General features: G+C 58.7%; 5 protein-coding genes across 5 annotated transcripts; 4 read left to right on the top strand and 1 right to left on the bottom strand.

The window, feature by feature from the left end:
- Positions 1 to 1,801: 1,801 nt before the first annotated feature.
- CDA1.3 (Chitin deacetylase-like protein) lies at positions 1,802 to 3,118 on the top strand (the record flags this gene model as incomplete). Its single annotated transcript, XM_018883322.1, has 2 exons — positions 1,802 to 2,299; positions 2,354 to 3,118. The coding sequence occupies 2 exons, from the start codon at positions 1,802 to 1,804 to the stop codon at positions 3,116 to 3,118; spliced, it is 1,263 nt and encodes a 420-aa protein (XP_018740093.1).
- A 1,034-nt stretch (positions 3,119 to 4,152) lies between these two features.
- Positions 4,153 to 6,231, bottom strand: MSY001_1516 (uncharacterized protein; the record flags this gene model as incomplete). The annotated part of the gene is made up of 1 exon (XM_018883321.1): positions 4,153 to 6,231. One exon carries the CDS (start codon positions 6,229 to 6,231, stop codon positions 4,153 to 4,155), a length of 2,079 nt encoding a protein of 692 aa, XP_018740092.1.
- Positions 6,232 to 6,744: 513 nt separating this feature from the next.
- Positions 6,745 to 8,172, top strand: CDA1.2 (Chitin deacetylase-like protein, predicted to be GPI anchored; the record flags this gene model as incomplete). Its single annotated transcript, XM_018883319.1, has 1 exon — positions 6,745 to 8,172. The coding sequence occupies one exon, from the start codon at positions 6,745 to 6,747 to the stop codon at positions 8,170 to 8,172; it is 1,428 nt and encodes a 475-aa protein (XP_018740091.1).
- A 1,970-nt stretch (positions 8,173 to 10,142) lies between these two features.
- On the top strand, positions 10,143 to 11,843 carry MSY001_1514 (uncharacterized protein; the record flags this gene model as incomplete). Its single annotated transcript, XM_018883318.1, has 2 exons — positions 10,143 to 10,188; positions 10,240 to 11,843. 2 exons carry the CDS (start codon positions 10,143 to 10,145, stop codon positions 11,841 to 11,843), a joined length of 1,650 nt encoding a protein of 549 aa, XP_018740090.1.
- Positions 11,844 to 11,978: 135 nt separating this feature from the next.
- On the top strand, positions 11,979 to 15,127 carry MSY001_1513 (uncharacterized protein; the record flags this gene model as incomplete). Its single annotated transcript, XM_018883317.1, has 2 exons — positions 11,979 to 15,078; positions 15,108 to 15,127. 2 exons carry the CDS (start codon positions 11,979 to 11,981, stop codon positions 15,125 to 15,127), a joined length of 3,120 nt encoding a protein of 1,039 aa, XP_018740089.1.
- Between the last annotated feature and the right edge of the window lie 58 nt (positions 15,128 to 15,185).

Raw genomic sequence — 15,185 nt, 5'->3', positions numbered from 1 at the left:
ACGCAGAGTGACGAGGAGCAAAGAGACGCCATGGGTCGACTGCCCAAGCAGGGCATGCTGGTCAACGACATGTACAAGCGCATGGCGGACCATCTAGTACTGCATGCACCCGACGGCGTAGGCCGTGTGTTGCTGGAGCAGAGCGTCCCACTAGGCCGACGGTGGCTCCAGGTGCTCCCCTACTTTGGCCGGCTGTCCTTGCAGGATTACGACGTGAACATAGGTCTGCAACTTCGGACCATGTGCCCACCGCACGCGGCAGGGTGTCGAGCCTGCGCGGTAATCGGCGCCCGGCTGAGCCACGGCGAACACTGCGAGGACCGGTGGTACCGTGGAGAAACACTGCGACACGATGGCATTCGAGATGTGCTGTACGAGCATGTGCGGCGGAATGTACATGTCGAGGTGGAGAGAGAGGCACGGATCGTGGCAGACCGGCAAGAGCGAAGTGATTTGCTAGTGCGAGGTCGGCACGCAGGCCCTGGGCCCGAGATGCACTACGACCTGTTCATCCGAGAGGTGACAGGGTCCAAGGAGGAGCGGAACGGACGGCAAGAAGTAACACTGGTGCCGACGGGCCGACCGCACGAGTTCGCATGGGAGTGGCAAGCGTCCGAGAAANGCTCAGCCCTGGGAGGGGACCTAAGGGATCAACATGGGGGAATGATGCGATGGGCCCTTTGGCCTGGGTATTTACCGGGTACCTGGGTTGACTGCACACGGCTGACTCAGCCGAGGACCCTGACAGGTGCCTGTGGCCCATGCGCGGATTTCTCCCATCTACATTCACCACCGACTATAGCTGCTAGATTGTCTCGACCCAAGGAATCGGATCCCCCTCCCTCACCCTGACAGGTGCCTGCTGTTGCCTCATTGGTAATAGAGGCCTCCACTGAGTGGCCCAAGCGCGGATTTCTCCCATCTACATTCACCACTGGTACTATAGCTGCTATATCGTCTCGTAGCCAAGGAATCGGACCCCCCCTACCTTCACCGCTCTAACTATAGCTGCTAGATTGTTTCCTAGCCAAGGAATCGGAACCCCCCTCAAAAGACATCAGGAAGATCCTAGAGGACTCTAAAGCCGCATCTTTTGATGTGTAGTAGAGTCCCGTTCATATGGCTTTTGTATATAGAATCCTCAAAAGATAGCTCTGAGAACCGAGTGGAAAAGGCACTCATCCCCTAATTGAGTCAGCCAAAACCTTAATACATGTAGTTGTGTAGGAATCATGCAAACTGATATGCCTAAAGGTCGGTAAATTTGCCATCAGAGACTGCTCTCTACCCAGCAAATAGGACCTTCCCCCTTAGGGTCATGTCGCGTAGTCTGCCAGCTAAGGTACAGTGCGGCCGAAAGTGACCCCCGATTCCCACGTGACACAGATTACGGACGAGCAAACATGAGCGAATAAATCCGATTTTCGTGTGTCCGGCGCGTGCCAATGCATAATAATTCACGCAGAGTGGAGGATAGTCATCACATACCAAAGCTTCGCAGTCTCCGCGACGAACACACTAGCGAACATTTTGTTTGGTCAATATGGTCGTTCCTAGTCCGCGTCGCGTAAGGTTAAATTGTGCAACGACTCGCGTACCGGCTACTTGTTAGCCTATCCGCGTGTTCTCCAGCTACGTCATGGTCCCCGTGTTCCTCGTTCACTGCGCACTGCTATTCCTGCTGGCAGACACCTCGTTGGCGCACGTAGGACGTGGAATCGTTCTGGGGAAGCAAGAGGATGTCTCTCAGCACCGTCGTTTCGCGCGGTCGCGTCTTCTCGCGCGCGATGAGCCGCCGACCATGTCCTCATGGGCTCAGATTAAGGGGAACAAGCAGGAATGCAAGGACTACACCCTCCCAAGTACTGCGAAGCTCCAGAAAGCCTATCCCGCAGACTGGAAACTTGCCAAAATTGTCGATGGCGACAGTGAGGCCCAATCCGTCTGGAAGGAGATTCAATCCTCTGGGATCATCCCTTCGCATGTGAAGGTCAAGACGGGTACCAACGACCACATGGGCATCAAGGACGATGGCTACGATGCGAACTCGGACCCTGACTGTTGGTGGTCGGCGAATGGTTGCACGAAGCCCAAGGCGAAGGGGCTTAGTGAGGACATCTTCGAGTGCCCGGAGCCGCGAACTTGGGGCCTTACCTTTGACGATGGCCCGAACTGTGGCCATAATGAATTTTACGACTTTTTGAAAGACAAGAAACTGAGGGCTACACTCTTTTATATTGGCTCTAATGTGCTCGACTACCCGCTCCAGGCCCAGCGCGGCCTGGGAGATGGTCATGATGTGTGTGTCCATACGTGGTCGCACCACTACATGACGACTCTGTCGAATGAGCAGGTGTTCGCCGAGCTGTACTACACGGCCCGCATTATCAAAGATGTTTTGGGCATCACGCCGCGTTGCTGGCGCCCGCCGTTTGGTGATGTGGATGACCGTGTCCGCGCGATTGCCACGGCGCTGGGTCTTCGCACGATTATTTGGAACCATGACACAAACGACTGGGACATTCAGCCCGATGGCAACTCGCCCACCCAGAAGATTGACTCCAACTACCAGAAGATCATTGACCTTGCGTCTCAGAACAAGGTTAACGACAAGGGTGTCATTGTGCTTAATCATGAACTTAGTAAGAACACCATGAATGAGTTTATGAAAATGTATTCCAAGATCAAGGGCGCCTACGATAATGTCGTACCTCTGACCGCCTGCATGAATGCGACGACGCCCTACGTGGAGACTAACATTTCATACCCGACGTTTGACGAATTTACGTCAGGCCAAGTCGGTGCAAAGGGCTTGCCTGACTTGGACTCGTACCAGATTCCCGTGGCCTCTAAGCTGAAAATTACGAAGGAAACCGACCAAAAAGGTCCAGGTGGCTTTTCGTCCAGCTCCTCGCCGCCATCTCAGAGCAATTCAGCGCAGAGCAACTCGTCTGACGACAGCACGTCTCAGTCGTCTGACGATAGCACGTCTCAGTCGCCTGACGATAGCCAGTCCGACTCTTCTGACCCTAAAAACTCGTCGGCGCGTGCCCTTGCTTCATCGACTCTGAGTCTCATTCTGGTAGCTGTGCTATCCACCAGCTATCTCTTGATGTAAATTGAACATCGCTAATATATAAATATATATATATATGTTGATTTTTAGGTACAAATTTGGCGATGCTGCGCCATTCCACCTACTGTGCGACCGCTAGTAGCGCTGAGACGCCTGCGCAATAACCCCTTCTGCATGCCTTTTTACCTCCACTTATGCAAGTTCAATTTGAGTTTCGAGTTTTCTGATGCTAGTGGCATCGATTGGCTATCCAGGCCAGGACGGAGATGCCTCGGTGAAAAGCGATCTTAGGTCTCTGTGCTCTCTATCTTTACCGACCACATCCATGAAGTTTGTATATTCTCTGCTCGCGTTTGGTCTTCTCGGCCTCGGGGCACATGCCGCTGCTACCCCCTACAAATGCGAGTCTGTGTCCAAGCCAGCCTACCTCGTTTCATTTGGTCCCATGGGGCAGAACACTTACCTTAAAGTGGGCCAAAACCAGACCGAGCAGCATCATCCGTTGATAGTCCAGGCGGGCTCGACGGCGCACAATGCTGACAAATTTGTTCTCTACACCTGCCACGCACACGACTCTCGTCTTCCTGCTAAGTTCAGCCTCGTCCGTGCGGCCAAGGATTCGAGCCAATGCCTCAGTTTGAATGGCCCAGGCCCCAAGAAGGACGATACGACACCTGTCTCCAAACTTGATGCTCTTAGCAATTCCCTAGTGGTCAAACCCTGTGCGTCGTCCGTCCACAAGAAAATCTACCACCAAATCTTCACTGACGAGCAAGAGACCTCCTTCCCGATGCTGCTTGAGCAAAAGGGCACCGACGACTATGCCACACGCAGCACCATTTCTTACAAAAAGGGCCTCGTGATCATGTCGCCGAATACGCCTCCTGCAGCGGGCTCGCCCACATATGTCACCCGCCTCTATCTGAATGATGAATAAAAACCGGCATTCGTGTACTCCCACATGGGCCTCTGACCCATGCCGCCTACATTAAATAAAGGGTCTTGTTGTTCATAAATACATATCACTCGTTCTGTGTCATGCATCGTGTATAGTTCTCACTGCGTATGCAAGAGCATTAGATTACTGTGCGAACTTTTTGCTCGCGGTCCCAGAATCGCTGTGCTGCTGCATCCAAGAAGGAGGAGTCAAGCTTCGTGATACCAGCGTCCTCTTCCACGCCTGCCTTCTGCAGGAGCGGAGCTGCAGCCTCCGAAAAGCCGATGGCCTTGAGATGAGCAAATGCGTCCATCACAAACTGTACGGCAGCCACCTCCTTCATGATCGCTTCTGTGCCCTCCTTGGACAACACCAAGGCCACTGCATCAAACAGGGCTGATGGCGCTCCAGCCAGAGGTGCATCTGCTTGGATTTGGCTACCATCGCTCAGTTGAATGCCCTTCAGTGTGGGTCCAATCACCACAGGCGTTGCCTTGGCCTGGCGAATGCCCGTGAGGAGTGAATCAAGCTGACCCTTGTCAGTCTGGTTCGCTACCAAAACGCCCACACTGCGGCCCTCGAGCGTCTTCTTCATATTCTTGTGGATCGACAGCTTGTCACTCGGTTTCATATCGAGAACGGGCGACAGCGCCTCGCTCTTGGCCGGCAGAGGCATACCAATTCCGCGGGCGACGCGGCGGGCGAGGTCTTCGTCCACGTTCAGCAAGTTACCCAACATGCGCCCATGAACCTGCGGCATCGTCACATTGCTGAGCTCACAGACAAATGCGCCCACAATGTGGGCTTGCTCCGTAGGCGTCTGTGAGTGCCAGAACAGGCGGGCCTGCGAGTAGTGGTCACGGAAGCGCTCGTCACGCGCGCGCAGCTTAGGGCCAGAAGCGCGGGGACCAAGCGGAAGCGACTGCGTGCCGAATCCAAAGGGGCAGGCGCGGGGCCCCGTCGGCTCCTTGCTCTCGTTCAGGCTGTTAGGCTGGTAGTTCGCACGGCCCTTCGGTGCATGGCGCTGCATAAAGCCGTCGCGCTGGAAGTTGTTCACCGGGGCACGAGGTGCATTGACCGGCAGCTGGTGGAAATTTGTGGTGCCAAAGCGCGACTTTTGTGTGTCTAGGTATGAGAACAATCGGCCCTGTAGCAAGGGATCGTCGGAAAAGTCGATGCCAGGCACAATGCTCGACGCGCAAAAGGCCGCTTGCTCCGTCTCTGCGAAAAAGTTATCCGGCCACTTGTCGAGCACAAAGTGTCCGATGATCTCGACTGGAATCTCCTCTTCGGGAATGAGTTTGGTCGCATCCAGCACATCGTACGGCTGCTTCTCGGCCCACTCGCGATCAAAGACCTGAATGCCAAACTCCCAGGCAGGGTATTGGCCGTTTTGGATCGCTTCGAATAGATCGGCGCGGTGGTAGTCGTTGTTGGCACCCTGGAGCTTAGTCGCCTCGTCCCAGGTCGTCGACTGCAGACCCTGCTTCGTGCGCCAGTGAAACTTGACAAAGTGTGTCTCACCTTCAGCATTGACCAGCTGGAAAGTGTGCACACCAAAACCATCCATCATGCGCAGGGATCGCGGGATGGATCGGTCAGACATGAGCCACAGGAGCATATGCGTAGCCTCTGGCAGTAGCGAGTTAAAGTCCCAGAATGTGTCATGAGCACTTGCTGCCTGAGGGAATCCACGGTCCGCCTCCATCTTCAAAGCGTGCACCAGATCAGGGAACTTGATCGCATCCTGGATGAAGAAGACTGGGATGTTGTTGCCCACCAGATCCCAGTTGCCTTCGTCAGTGTAGAACTTAAGCGCAAAGCCTCGGACGTCCCGGGGCGTATCAACTGACCCGGCGCCGCCGGCCACTGTGGACATACGGGCAAAAATCGGGGTCTTCTTGCCCTTCTGGAACACAGCCGCCCTAGTCAGGTGCGAGATGTCCTTGGTCGCTTCGAAGTAGCCGTACGCACCCGAGCCGCGTGCATGGACAATACGCTCAGGAATGCGCTCATGATCGAAATGGAAAATCTTTTCGCGCAGGAGAAAGTCTTCTAGGAGCGTGGGTCCACGCGACCCACTTTTGAGACTGTTCTCGTCGTCCGCTATCGGCACGCCCAGGTTCGAAGTCAGGCGCCCTTCGCCTCCACGTTGTTGCGTCTCATGACCGTGACCCCGCTCCGTCGATACGTGTTCCGAGCCTGAGAAGATCGACATGGTCGTAGAAGGCGAACGGCTCAATTAAGGAATGCCTATTTAGACTCAAGGGCTTGCGCAATTGCCACACCGCACGCACCAATTTGGCCGCGCGGGTGTCGCACTCCGCGGGCTTTATTCGTCGCTGCCCAATCAAATGGAGAATCCCCTCCGGACGAATGTCCGTGCGTCGTGCTCTATCAGGAAAGAAATCTTTGCTCGTTGCACAAACTTACAGCTATCCTCCTTTCTGATTGGCAAGCGCATAACCAGTCAGCGAGCGCCCTCTCATCACGATTACCTCACCATGACTCAACCTGACGACACTTTTTGATGCATGCCAATGCTATATGCTTCGCGTTGAGTGGAGGAATGGCACTCTGGCACTTGTTAAACATCCACATGGCATCATGGGTAAGCGCTATTGGTGAAGTGAGCGAGGCGCGTCTGCATATGCCAAGACCTCATTCCATTGACGAGAGTGCCTTGGTCAGGAGCGTACACGGCCAGCACAGGTTCTCTTCTAGCTTCTAGATGCTGGCTCTCGAATACTGCACATTTGCGCTCCTGCTGGCAGGGACAACCACTGCGCACATTGGACGTGGTGTCCCGCTCGTGTCTGAGAAGCATGTCGATCAGCACCATCGCTTTGAGCGCCTTCATGCTCGTGATGGGCCGCCGACTATGTCCTCATGGGCTAAGCTCAAGGGTGCCCAGGAATGCAAGGACTACAGTCTCCCCAGCTCGGCGAAGCTGCAGAAGATTTATCCTCAGGGGAATCAGATTGCCAAGATTGTCGATGGTGACAGTGAGGCGCAGTCCGTTTGGAAGGAGATTCAGTCCTCCGGGATTATTCCTTCTAATGTGCAAGTCAAGAAAGACACCGACAATCACATGGGCATCGACGATAATGGCTACAATGCCGGATCGGACCCTGACTGCTGGTGGTCGGCGAGTGGCTGCACGAAGCCCAAGGCGAAAGGGCTGAGTGAGGACCTGTTCGAATGCCCGGAGCCGCACACTTGGGGCCTTACCTTTGACGATGGCCCGAACTGTGGCCACAATGAATTTTACGACTTTTTGAAAGATAACCAGCTCAAGGCGACCCTCTTCTACATTGGTGCCAATGTGCGCGACTATCCGCTTCAGGCCCAACGTGGTTTGGCTGATGGTCATGACATTTGCTTGCACACGTGGTCGCACCACTACATGACGACTCTGTCGAATGAGCAGGTGTTCGCCGAGCTGTACTATACGCTGCGCATCGTCAAGGATGTGCTGGGTATTACGACGCGTTGCTGGCGCCCGCCATTTGGTGATGTGGATGACCGTGTGCGTGCGATTGCCACGGCGCTCGGTCTTCGCACGATCATCTGGGACCAGGACACGAACGACTGGGATATCAAGCCCGATGGCACGAAATCTACGCAGCAGATTGACTCCAACTACCAGAAGATCATTGATCTTGCGTCTCAGAACAAGGTTGACGACAAGGGTGTCGTCGTGTTGACACACGAGATCAACTCAGATACGATGAACGAGTTTATGAAGATGTTCCCTAAGGTGAAGAAGGCTTACAACAATGTGGTTCCTCTGACGGCCTGCATGAATGCTACGACGCCTTACGTGGAGGACGACATCAATTACCCTGCCTTTAACGACTTTATCAGTGGTAAGGTCCAGCCGAAGGGCCTGCCTGACATGGACACGTACCAAATCGCTGTGGCTTCTAAGGTCGACATTACCAAGGAGAGTGACCAGACATCCCCTGGTGGCTTCTCGGCCAACTCGCCGCAGGCGGCGTCCGCTTCGGAAGCCTCGGACGACGACACACAAAATACTTCTGATTCCGACTCGAAGGATGAGCCTCCATCTTCCCAAAACGCCTCTGAGCGCCTCCGCGCGACGCCGACGGTAGTGCTCGCGCTTGCGGCATGCCTCAGCGTTGCACTGTGGTGGTAATCGGCCTCCACGTAGATCTTGTACTGAGCTAATCTGTACATAAGCATCACTCAACCCATGCGAAGATGGTGTCATGATGGCCGCTAGCGGAGGTCGGAATGGCTTGTCAATTCGTTTCTTGCACTGCCGATGAAACAGCGCGTAGCTGTCATCGGTGCTGGAAGCGCTGGCTTGGCCATTGTCCAGCAACTGCAAGATGTGGCCCCCGAGCGTATGTAGGCCCCACTAACTCGGCAGGCTTTGAGATTGTCGTCTTTGAGCGCCGTGACCAGGTAGGTGGTCTGTGGAACTTTGAGGCCGAGCCCGGCAAGTGCCATGTTGTACCTAGCGCCCCGACTCCCCACTCAGCAGGCTCTACTGTTGTCAGCAGTAGTGGCTACGCCTACAGTGAGCCCCGCGCGCTCCACGAGGCAAGCGCTATGTACGAAGGTCTGCGCACCAACATTCCCTCGGACCTGATGGCGTTCCGCGACTTTCCCTTCCCGGAGGGGACACGCCTGTTCCCAGAGCGGGCAGAAGTCCTGGCCTACCTGGAGCGCTTTGCCTCCCACATCGGCATGGAGCGCGTTACCCGCTTCGGCACGCGCGTGACCGATGTGCGGCGTCTCTCTGTAGCGCCGTCACGTTGGCAGGTCACCAGTGAGTCGCAAGATGGCTCTCGCACAGAAACCTTCGACCATGTTGCGATCGCATGTGGTTGGTGCACTGTGCCACATATCCCCTCCATTCCGGGACTCGAGCATTTCCGTGGCACACAATGGCACAGTGCGTGGTACCGCACGCCCACCATCTTCCGGAACCAGCGAGTGCTTGTTGTCGGAAACTTTTCATCTGGCACCGACGTGGCGCGCGAGCTATGCGGTGGTGCAGTGCGCACGTTCCCCGGCTCAGAGCAATGGAAAAAGGAGGCTGCGCAGGAGCCGCCCGCGACAGGCACGTACGTGTACCAGTCGTATCTTCGCCCTGACCTACCTCCGCCGCTCGACTACGATCCTCGCGACCCCACGAGTCCAGACTGGTGCCGCCGCATCCATGTTTTGGGACCGATAGATCATGTCGAGGCGGACGGTACACTCGTTTTCCGAGACGGCCAGCGCCTGTCTGTCGACGCAATCGTATGGGCCACCGGATTCTGGCGCTCGATCCCCATGCTCGATCAGACGCTCGCGCCCTTTGACAAGTGTCCTCTCGTGGCACCACCAGGTTGCAGGACCGCCTCGTCCTCGGCGGCGCCGATGCCCATGTGCTCCAACCTCGATGTGCATGGCACATCGAGCCTGACGAACCTGGATGACTGGCAAATCTTTTATGAGCCAGACAATAGCCTCGCGCTACTGGGCGTGCCTACTCACGTCATCCCTTTCCCTTTTGTACACGTCCAAGCTCGTGTGATCGCGCACGTTTGGGCGGGCTTAGTGCCCAAACTGCCTCAGCTCGACCCTGCGCTGCAGCCTGGCATACCGGAAAAATGGACCTCCCAACGTGAGCACAGCCCGCTGGCCGCGGGCGTCGAGCCTGTGAGCCACTTGATCGAAACTCCCTCGGAGGAGGCGTATCTCGATGCCCTAGTCGCACTGCTGCCCGGCCCTCAGGGCTCTACGCGACCGCCGTGGGACAAGGATGGCACATCTCGTGGACCTGAGGGGTGGCACCAGCTCTCACACTGGCGGCGCGAGCGGCTGCGCGACCGCATCCTTCTCCGTCGCCAATCACTGGGCTACTAGCCCTTTTTGTAACTATCCGCTTTTGATAGCCCCACCTCCACTCTTTGTTAAAAAAAACCACACCGGCTCTCCTTATCGGGTGACATGTGGGAGCGGGTCGGCCAGGCGGTCGCAAGACTCGACCAAGCCGTTGCACGCTCATTCATGGGCTCTTACTTCCGATTAGAAGGATCAGGACACCCATTAGAGCGCAAAGGTGCACGATTTTCCACAGAGTTGCGTGCAGGCGCCGTGACCTTTACTGCGATGGCTTACATTCTCGCGGTGAATGCGTCGATTCTCTCTGATTCAGGTGGGCCGTGTGTATGCCGGGGGGGAGGTGATGAATGCTCCAATGATCCAGAGTACCTTTCATGCCAGAACGATCTGCGGCGCGCGTACGTTGTGGCGACCGCAGCGGCTGCGTGCATTGCTTCGGGCCTCATGGGCCTTTCTGCGAATATGCCCCTGGGCCTCGCCCCGGGTCTTGGGGCGAATGCATACTTTGCATACACAGTCGTGGGCACTGCTGGCTCGGGCACAGTGAGCTATTCGCAGGCCCTCGCTGTCGTTTGGCTTGAAGGGTGGATCTTTGTCATCCTTTCGATTCTGGGCGTGCGCCAGTGGCTCGCGCGTGTCCTGCCCAAGTCGCTGAAACTAAGCACGGGCGCGGGTATCGGCATTTATCTCGCACTCATTGGTCTCGGACCCGGTGGTCTGAACGTCGTGGGCCTCGACTTTGACAACCTGCTCGGCTTTGCTGGATGCCTGCCGCAATACCGCGATCCGGAGCACAGCAATGCGTGCTTATCGCATGTGCTGCAGGATCCCCGCATGTGGGTAGGCATATTCCTGGGTGGTGTGCTGATCACGCTTCTGCTCATGTACCGTGTGCGCGGTGCGATGATCCTGGGTATCCTGCTAGTCTCGGTTTCGTCATGGCCGCGTGGCTCGGCGGTGACACAGTTTCCTAACGATGCCCAGGGCAACGATAACTGGGACTTTTTCAAGCAGGTGGCAACGTGGCGCAGCATCAATCCGATCGGCCCCCACAACATCGACTGGCAAGGGTACAACACGGGGCATGCGTGGCTCGCGCTCATTACATTCTTGTACATCGACCTGCTGGATACTACAGGCACGCTGTATTCGATGGCGACGCACGCCGGTCTCGTGGATATACGCACGGGCGACTTTGAGGGCAGCTCCATGGCGTACATCTCGGATGCCGTGTCGATTTGCACCGGCAGCTTGCTGGGCTGCTCGCCATGCACAGCGTTTATCGAGAGCGCAGCGGGCATTGCCGAAGGCGGTCGGACCGGCCTCACAGCGCTGACCATCTCTCTGTTCTTTTTCCTGAGCCTATTTTTCGCCCCGATCTTTGCGTCGCTGCCCGCGTGGGCGACGGGCAGTGTGCTGGTCATCGTCGGCTCGATGATGATGTCGTCTGTCGCAGAGGTCAACTGGGACTACATCGGCGATGCGGTGCCCGCGTTCCTGACAATCATCGGTATTCCGTTCTTCTACAGCATTGCCTACGGCCTCATTGCCGGCATCCTGTCGTATATGGTGCTCAACGTCATCCCGTGGGCGATCGCGAGGGCGACACGGGGGCGACTCGTGCCCGATGGCTGGCACGACCGGCGCGAACCATGGGGCATTGCACCGCCCAACACCTTCCTGGACACGTCCACGAAAAAGCTCGCGCCGTGGCAGCGCGCCGTCGTGAACCACAGCCTGCTCCCCCCGTGGGTCAAGAAGCTATGCATTGGCCAGTGGCGCTTCTGGGTCATGACCGAGGCGGAGATGGCCGACATGCTCGAGGGGCGACGTCTCTCTCAGATCTACCGTGAGCAGCTTGCAAAACGCCGCGCCGAGGAGCGCGAGCAGCAGCGCCGCGGCTTTGCGCCGCCGACCGACGTGGAGAAGGCCAGCGTGGAGCTCGCCTCCCTCGCGCCGACCGCGTGAGGACCTTGTAGATTGTTCACGTGATTGCCATGCATCGAAGAGGCACTTGCCAATCGCGCCTTCGAGGGCATGCGCCTAGCGTCGCTCCGACGTTCGTTCGCCACCAGCCTTGCCTCGAGACGCTGGGCGCCCTGCATGGTTAGCCAGGAGGCCGACGCCACACAATGCGGTCCGTTCCGCCGCCTCGCGCGCGAGGCACTGCCGTATGCTCCCGACATGGTCGTGGAAAAATGGCGCAGCACACAGTCCGGGCTCACCGTCCTGTGGGCGAGCTTTGACAGCCCCTTGCTGAACGCGTACATCACCCTTGCCACGGAAATCTTCACAGACAGCGGCGTGCCACACACGCTCGAGCACCTCGTGTTCCTTGGCAGCCAGCAGTATCCCTACAAAGGTGTGCTCGACAGCCTCGCGAACCGCGCGTTCGCGCAGGGCACCAATGCGTGGACGGCCAACGATCACACAGCCTACACGCTCACGACCGCAGGTGCTGATGGCTTCCTGCGCATGCTCCCCGTGTACTGCGACCACGTCTTCTTTCCCACGCTCACCAAGGCCGGTTTTACCACCGAGGTGTACCACGTCAACGGCCAAGGCGAAGACGCCGGCGTCGTGTACTCGGAAATGCAGGGCCGCGAAAACTCGAGCGCGGACCTCATGGAGCTCAAGACGCAGCGCATGCTGTATCCCCGCTCGTCTGCGTACCGCAGCGAGACGGGCGGCCTCATGGCTGCCCTGCGCGTCCTGACCATCGACGACATCCGCGCGTACCACGCGCAGTACTATTCGCCGCACAATGCGGCGCTCGTGCTCTGCGGTCCCCTCGACCGCGCAGCGCTCTTCCGAACGCTCGAGCAGATCGACGCGCGCTTTGTCGAACAGCAGCGCGCACAGGGCGAGCAGGGACCGCCCGGCTGGCGCCGCCCCTTTGTGGAGACGGCGAGCGCTGTACCGCCTGTCATTGACGCTTCGCGCCTCGAGGTACCGGGCGTCGAGGATGCCGCGCCGCCATTGCAGCCACTGCGCCGCCGCGCGTACGTCGAGTTCCCTGAGAAGGACGAGAGCGTTGGCGAAGTGCAAATCTCATGGGTCGGCCCGCCCATCACCGACGCACTTGCACTGCAGGCGCTCGACGTCCTGGGCACCTACCTCACCGACTCGCCTGTGAGCCCCGTACAAAAAGCCTTTGTGGAGCGCGACGATCCCCTCTGCACGGACGTGTACTTTGGCAACAGCGAGCGCGCCGGTGCCTCGGTCCTCGGTGCATGCTTCAGCAGCGTGCCGACCGCGAAGCTCGATGACCTCGACCAGGCGCTGCACGCTCTCTTTGTGGACGTGGCACGCGACGGTGTGGACATGGTGCGCATGGAGACCGTCCTGCGCCGCGAGCGTGAGCGCCTACTAAGCCAGCTCGAGATGCGGCCAGCCGACTGCTTCTCCGATGTGCTCATCCACGACTTTCTGTATGGCCACCGCGACGGGCACGACCTGGCGACGGCTCTTGACGATATGCAGCGCTTTGATGCGCTGGCGCGCTACACCCAGGAAGACTGGGCTCGCGTGCTGCGCCGCTACCTGGTCGACAATGCGCGTCTCGTCGTCGTTGGGCGCCCCTCGGCAGCGCTGGCACAACAGCTCCAGCACGAGACGCAGGCGCGCGTCGCTGCGCGCCGCTCCGAGCTCGGCGAGGCCGGCACACAGGCCCTGGAGCAGGCGCTGACCGACGCTCGGCGCGCGAACGATGCGCCATTCCCGCCGCAGGTACTGAAAGACTTTGCCGTGCCGTCCAGCGATACGATCCAGTGGATCTCGGTGGCCACGGCGCACAGTGGCCCCGATGCGCCGCCCGAGTCGCTCGGCGAGCTCAGCGCGGAGGATGCGCAGCTACACGCCCATGTACAGGCGGACGGCGAGCCGCTGCCGTTCGTGATCCAGTTTGATCAGATCCCCTCCCAGTTTGTCCTCATCTCGGCCGTGCTCAGTACCGAGGCGGTGCCGACCGAGCTGCGACCTTATCTGACGCTGTACCTTGCGATGCTCTTCTCCCTGCCTGTTCAGCGCGCCGACGGCACACGACTCTCGTACGAGCAGGTCGTCCAGCAGCTTGAGGACGATGTCCTGGACTATGACGCGGCGATCGGCGTCGGCTCGAGCTTCAACGAGAACCTGGCCGTGGAGCTCAAGGTGCCCGCGTCGCGGTACGTGCAGGCTGTTGGGTGGATGCGCGATCTGCTGTGGGGCGCCGACTTTTCGCTGGAGCGCGTGCGCGTCAGCGCCGCCAAGCTCGCCCAGTCGCTGCCAGAGCAGAAACGCGATGGCCGTATGGTGTCGTGGGCACTCTTGCGCTCGCTCCTGTATGTCCCAGGCCGCTCGGCGTGCGAGGCAAACAGTGTGCTCTCCCAAATCCAGCATGTGCGCGAGATCACCGACGCTCTCCAGCACACGCCGGAGCAGGTGCTCGCCAACTTGGAGCGCGTGCGCGAGGCGCTCTTGCGCCCTGAGCACATGCGCTTCAGTGTGGCCGGCGATATCCTGCGGCTTCCGGCGCCGCGCGTGCCGTGGCGCACGGTACTCCCGAGCGTGCCGGCGCCGCGCGCGCTGCGTCCTCTGCCGTGGGCGAGTGACGTGGTGAACGCCCTGGGCGCACGCCCTGCGCGCGCGGCGCGCCTGTGCACGGTGCCGGCGATTGAGAGCTCCTATGCTGTGGTCACCGCGCGTGGCCTCACTGGCTACACGGACCCCGACTATGCGCCGCTGGTTGTCACACTGACCATTCTCAATGCGATGGAGTCGTTCCTGTGGCGCTACATCCGCGGCGCGGGTCTTGCGTACGGAGCATCGATCCGCAATGACGCCGAGGCGCAGCACATCCATTTCCTCCTGTACCGCGCGCCGGACGCGGCGCGCGCCTTTACGGAAGGACGCAAAGTGCTTCATGCGCTGGCCCACGGCACGCCACTCGACGATGGATCGAGCGCCGTGATTGACGAGACGATGCTCGAGACGGCCAAGTCGAGTCTGCACTTTAGCGTGGCTGAGGCGGAGGGCACCGTCGGGGCGGCTGCGCTCGAGAGCTTTGTGGATGTGCGCCTCAAGCGCGTGCCGCGCGGCCGCGGTCGGCGCCTACTCAAGGACGCGAGTCGCGTCACGCTCGCCGAGGTCCAGCGGTGCCTGCGGCAGTACATTGTGCCGCTGTTCGATCCGGCGACGTCCGTGTGCGCCGTGGCAGCCTCGAGTGCCAGCGCCGAGAGCATTCGCGCACAGCTTACGGCCGTGGGCTATGACGTGGAGGACGTCGAGATGCCCGTGGGCGGCGACGAGTCGGATGCATCCGACACGGAG

This window comes from Malassezia sympodialis, genomic scaffold (assembly GCF_000349305.1).
Source record: "Malassezia sympodialis ATCC 42132 genomic scaffold, msy_sf_6, whole genome shotgun sequence".
NCBI lineage: Eukaryota > Fungi > Basidiomycota > Malasseziomycetes > Malasseziales > Malasseziaceae > Malassezia > Malassezia sympodialis.
This window is presented reverse-complemented; position numbering and strand designations above follow the sequence as displayed.